The 6170-nt window shown below is 40.0% G+C and overlaps 1 protein-coding gene across 1 annotated transcript in view; it reads left to right on the forward strand.

Moving 5' to 3' along the window:
- Window positions 1-5490, forward strand: part of egln1a (egl-9 family hypoxia-inducible factor 1a) — a 51746-nt gene extending 46256 nt beyond the window's left edge. Inside the window, exons 3-5 of the mRNA XM_031301338.2 lie at window positions 4482-4618; window positions 4705-4772; window positions 4889-5490. Of these exons, the coding sequence (XP_031157198.2) occupies window positions 4482-4618; window positions 4705-4772; window positions 4889-4944 (261 nt within the window). The 3' untranslated portion in view covers window positions 4945-5490. The remainder of the gene's footprint in view (window positions 1-4481; window positions 4619-4704; window positions 4773-4888) is intronic.
- Window positions 5491-6170: the final 680 nt, after the last annotated feature.

Raw genomic sequence — 6170 nt, forward strand, 5'->3', positions numbered from 1 at the left:
ATTTTAGCATTTTGTTCTTATAATTAAGCTTGGCAAGCTTGATCTTATGCTTTAGCTCTTTTCTGAGATCTTGGACACATTGTTTGTTTCCTTGAATAAAAGCAAATTTCTTCAAATTTAGACAGTGTTTGAGCTCTTTTGTAATCCAAGGCTTGTTATTAACAAATATCTTGACTTGTTTAGATGGAATTGACAGTCTGCACAGAATGATATTTAAGAGCAGATGGACTCATTAAGTGTGTTCAAGTCACCATTGCAGGCCTCAAAGAACATTTCCCAGTCTGTGAGCTCAAAGCATTTAATGTATTTAGGCAGTAGTAATATCACATTATGATCTGACAGACCAAGGGCAGGACGGGGCTTGGATACATATGCACCTGGAATGTTTCTAAAACATAAATCCAGCGTCCTATCCAATCGCGTTGCTAATGTGACATACTGCTCTAATTGGGGGAGTAATGGGGTGACGTCACAGCTGTTGAAATCCCCAAGCAGAAACACGGGCTGACCAGGTGCCCTGGAGACGGCATTGTTGTAGCATTGTGAAATGCCCTCTGATGCAAGTTTGTTGTCAGGACCAGGTACATAAACAAGGACAGTTATTTGTTGGAATTCACGGGGTAGATAGTGGGGACGAAACGACACCACCATAATTTCATAGTGGCGAGAGCAGTGCCTCTCACAAACGGTGTAGTTTGTTGTCCACCTGTTATTAACAGCCATGCAAAGAACGCCCCCGACTGATTTCTCCGTTCTCGCCGTGTCCCGATCATAGCGAATTAATGTGAACCCATTAAGGGTTCAAAAACAAACTGGCCAACCTGCAACACTAAACATAACAAACAGTGTTCCAGCCAATAACCGAAAAGAAGGATTTGGGGGTGGGGGTTGGGGGGTTAGTGCCATGGATGTATTAGTGTGCAGAAGGGAGGGGGGCGGGATGAGGAGAAGGGAGGGGCGGGCTTGTTTGACAATACTTCGAACTAGAGATGTTCCGATACCAGTATCGGTATCGGCGCCGATACTGCCTAAAACGCTGGTATCGGTATCGGGAAGTACTGGAGTTCATGCACTGATCCGATACCACGTAAGAAAGCCCTAAAGAAAATCTACGTTAAAGTAGTTTATTTATGTTCTTTTTCCGTTATAACTGACTGTCAAACTGCATAATAAAAGAAAGTTCTGTGGCGTTCATTGTTTGTTTGTTCATGTTTCATGAAGAGTTTGACCTGAGCCAGACCGACAACAAAGATATAGAAATCATATCACGTACATACAGGGATAGTAGTATACAGTTGTTAAAACATAATAAAATATATGACACACTGGTATCGGATCGGAACTCAGTATCGGCCGATACGCAAGTTCAGGTATCAGAATCGGTATCGGGAAGTAAAAAATGGTATCGGGCCATCTCTACTTCGAACGTCAACAAGAAGTAACGTCACCCAACATCGCTTAGAGCATCTTTAACTTCAAACATGAAATGGCGGTCAATATAAACAACACAGGAGTAAAAACCCAAAAAACATTCATTAGGTTTTGGAGAAAAAACATACCACTGGGTTGAGATTCAAGTTTAAGATTTCCTTTATTGTGATTCTCTAATGTATTTGCATACATGAAAAATACAAATGATGATCCCCAAAGAGCGATCAGAGCAGAGTAGAAAACCTGCGGTCCATTGCGCACAGCTGACTCTTGCCTATACTGCCTAAATGAAACAAAATATGTTGCTTTGCGCAGCGTCGTCCATTCCAAAAAAAGTGCCAATGTGTAGTTGTTGAGGAGCCGATAAACGGAACCGATTTTATTTATTTATTTTTACGAGTACCCGGTACTTGGCCTTTTGGAATCGGTTCTAATCTGGAACCGGGTTTCGGTTCCCAACCCTAATCCAAAAGCAGTTCCCACCTAAAAGACTGCACTAAAGATCAAAATAATAACTTATGCTGAGGCATTTTTACTTATTGGATTTTATTAGCATGTGCATTTTTCTTTCTAACTTAAAAAAAAAAATACAAATAAAAAACATTTCAAAAGTCAGTTGGGGTCTGTTTTGAGTTACAGCATAGTGTATCATATACTGCCCTACAAAAGCAAAACGCCGTAACATCATGTTTGGTCAAAAATGAGTTAATGTCATTTTTGGGTTATGTGAGACCTCCTTTATCATGTGAATAAATATCGTGAGTCAATTTGATTGTTTTAACGAGAAAATAAAGGGCTATGACAACCGTAACATCCAAAACGATACGAGAAACCACAGCAGAACGCCGTAACAGCCGTTACGGCTCTTTGCCTTTGTTCCGGCACGCTGAAGTTGAGTTACGGTGTTCTGACTTTGTTTAGCCAGGTATCAAGTGAGATGTTACTGTGCCGCCGTGATGTTACTGTACTCTGGCTTTGTCATACTGTCAAAGTTTGCCGCTTTTAATTGTCACCAAACCACGTAACATACACACGACACATCTTTGAAATAAAGTGGCGATGGTTCAGATCTGTCAACGTCAGTGACAGCCCGGAGCTAGCTAAATTTAATCTGTGTCACGTAGCGCTAACGGTGATGCTGACACACCTCCTCACTTGACGAAGCCTGACATCAGACACCGAAAACCAATTATTAAATACACAGGTATCCTACCTTTCCATGCAATCCGATATAATCCATGGAAGATATAATCCATAGCAATGCACCATGTCATCTGCTGTATCCACAACAATCCATACATGTTTGAACCATATTTCCTTCTTGCAGGTGTTCATGTCAGATCGTACACAAATCCATAATGGCACTAAGCTAGTTATCGCTAACGTCCGTACAAAGTAGGCTAACCTAAATGGTCGGTCAACTCTGTCTATGTTATCTCAGAGTTAAAAAGTAGTAATCCAAGTCCAGTTTGTTGACTGTGCATTGTGAGCAGTTTGGTGGCCCTTAACCCTTAACCAGGGGCGGTTCTAGGATCAGACCTTTAGGGGGGCTCAGCCACTAATGAGAATGTGACATGGATACAGTGCCTTGCAAAAGTGTTTTAACATAATATATTTATCGTTAAACAATAAATATACCTTTGTATTCAATTATAATTAAATTATCTTTATTGAGAAAATATTTATTGTATTTATTCATATTGTATACTGTACTGCAAAGTAACTTATCTGTCATACTGTTTAACTGTTAGTGTTGCTGCACTATCCTGATCATTATAGCACTAAATAGGAACAACCAAAGGTCTTCTATATCATTTAAAACAAATACCATGATGACTAGACCTTGGTTAGGTGTTCTTATAATGGATGGAAGTATGGTGAACAGCAAGCTAATATTGATCATATGTCAGTTATTGCCTTTTGCCTTTGCACGACTCCTTGTTTTTGGCACATGATACAAAGGCAGAGTACAGTAACTGCCAAACAAGGGTCAAAGGTCAATTTTGAGCTCAAGAGTTTTTTGCATACAAACATTTCTTCATTATACCAACTAGTTGTCAGATTTTGGGAGTCCTACCTATAATACTTTTGTCTGGACAAAACAGAAACTTTAAAGTCATTTTTCTCAGTTTCACACTCTAGCGAGTTAAGGTCTTTTGCCTTTGTAGGGCAGTATAGTATACTGCTTGTATCCATCCAGACTTTTAACGTACATCACATCTTTGGGTTGTAATGTATTGTCATTTGCATTTAGTCTAATTCAGCTTGATGTAGATCAAAAGGTAATGCCCTGCAGGCAAGGGGTCATCCTGTGCTCTTATCATTTACAAGTCGCCACCCTGAATGTTGGGATTTATGTGCAGTCAAACAATTGATAAAAAACAGTGGCGCTTGAGCTGCTTACATGTTGCAAAAAGAAAAATAATTCTCCTGTCTTCTATGACCCCATTGTGCTTAATTTAGTTTTGTCACACCACCGGCATTCCCCCCCATTCAAGTAGTATAAATGGGAATAGCATTACTTTCCCGACAAAGGGTGTGAACCTTTTTGCTCTGCTGGTTTGCGTGTGAAGAGAGGGGCCTATCATATCAGCTGTGTGAGAGTTTAAGCGGCACGCTTGCAGCAATCTGCTTTTTCACTCTCCAGGTCCTTTATCCAGCTAGAGCAGTTTTCCTGTGGGTTATTCTTCCTATCCCTCCACAGGAAAGCCGTCCCCCCGCTGTTGCTTCCGATCCTGAGCTTTCCTCTTAGCCCTTAGTTGGACAACCCTTTTCCTTAACATTGTTGTCCTATGTTCATAATTTTGAAAGCCCGACATGATATATATTTAAGTGGATCTTTCGTATGAGTGATACATGCAGTTTTTAAGAGACTTCATCTCCTTTCCCTGAATGTTTACTTTTCAATGGGTATGAACACGACGGGAATATTAAAAAAAAAACGTGATCACCGGAGAGGCTTCACTACAGTGTCTCCTTACCTTCCTGCTATTGCTTTGTTCAAATTTGTATACATAACAGGGTTGTTTCTTCTTGTTCTGCTCTTTCAGGAGCATGGTGGCCTTCTTCGTATCTTCCCAGAAGGAAAGGCCCAGTTTGCTGACATAGAGCCCAAATTTGACCGTCTGCTGCTGTTCTGGTCTGACAGACGGAACCCTCACGAGGTTCAGCCCGCCTTTGCTACCAGGTCAGCATCCAAGTCGGTCCACTGCACACACTCAGATCATCCGGCTTATTATGCAGTGACTTATTCTATCTCTATTGTCTCCGCAGGTATGCCATCACGGTGTGGTATTTTGATGCAGATGAGCGTGCCAGAGCTAAAGAAAAGTACTTAACGGGTATGTTTTGATGTACAAACTACACAATCCTGCTTCCGTTGTTTCAGGTCCTCATTGGGTTTTTTTATGCTTTTTTTACATCATATCTTGTGTGTTTGTGTTTCCTCTGTCTGCAGGTGCAGGAGAAAAAGGAGTAAAGGTTGAACTTGGTAAACCATCAGATCCCAGCTAGGGGGGCCCTGCATTTCCTACAGCCATTAAGTGCTCTATCTGTAAAGTGGCCTATAGAGTGTGTGTGTGTGTGTATGTGTGTGTGTGTGTGTGTGTGTGTGTGTGTGTGTGTGTGTTTTACATGGCAAAATCAGCAGACTTTTGCGCGAGTGTGTGGAAGATCCATTCTTATGGAGACAAAACAAACAAAAACAGTGATTTCTGTTTGTTTTCCGCAAACCGGGGCAACCCAGAGGACCTTGAATGTCATGACATTTTACTGAAAGGGATTGTGTGTTTTTTGTCTTTTACCCCTTTCACCTCTTTGGTGAAGAGCGCTTACATTTTCAGAAAATCAACAGGAATTAAGCTTCCAGAGAATCTACATCTTTTGCATATTGTTTTTGCAGTTAATTTCTTAAAGGTACAGTGTTCTGCATATGCTTAATGTGTTATGCTTTTCACATGGAATTAGCTGTTATAAGCTACTGTATTGCAAAATGTACTTGAGGTTGCAATAATATGAGGACTGATCTGAATTAAAAAACAACCTTTTTTCTGACAGAAATTGTTTGGTCTTAGTTTGAATTCAATCATTTTTAGCACAGTAGATGCTAACTGTCATTTTTCATACTCTCTCTTAATACAACTCATTTAAATTAGCACAGCTTTAGGGAAAAACATACATCTGACAGCAGTACACTACTGCCTCTCAAGCTGTCCTGTTTGCACTATATGCAGTTTCATGCTGCCCTCTGCAGGCCTACAGTGTATTGCACCTGTTTTGTCTGATTTTCTGGACCCCAGCATTAATTAGATTTCCTATGATGGAAATAAAATTCTTCACTCTGAGAAGTGAGAGGAAAAACATACTTAGCTTTAGGACAACCATCAGCAAATTCAACTTTTCCCCCCAATCATTGTCTTTACTGTTCTGAAAACTACAGCGTGTCAGCGATTATCACTAAAACTGAAAATAAGATAATGTGATTAAAGTGTTATAGCATATTGATCATGTGGCAAATTCTACTATCACCCAGTACATTATTGTATAAATGGCTTTGCAAATGGATTTTTCTAAGGTTATTTAATCTCCTGCACTATGTACCATTTGTTTTAGCCTTTGATGGCTAAAGTGATCAATGGCTTTATATTTACAATGTATGCATTAGATGACAAACAAATTAGTGCTCTAATAAAAATGAGTCACTAATCTAACATTTTAAAACCAATGCAGACCTTTTCCAA

Source organism: Sander lucioperca, chromosome 15, assembly GCF_008315115.2.
Source record: "Sander lucioperca isolate FBNREF2018 chromosome 15, SLUC_FBN_1.2, whole genome shotgun sequence".
NCBI lineage: Eukaryota > Metazoa > Chordata > Actinopteri > Perciformes > Percidae > Sander > Sander lucioperca.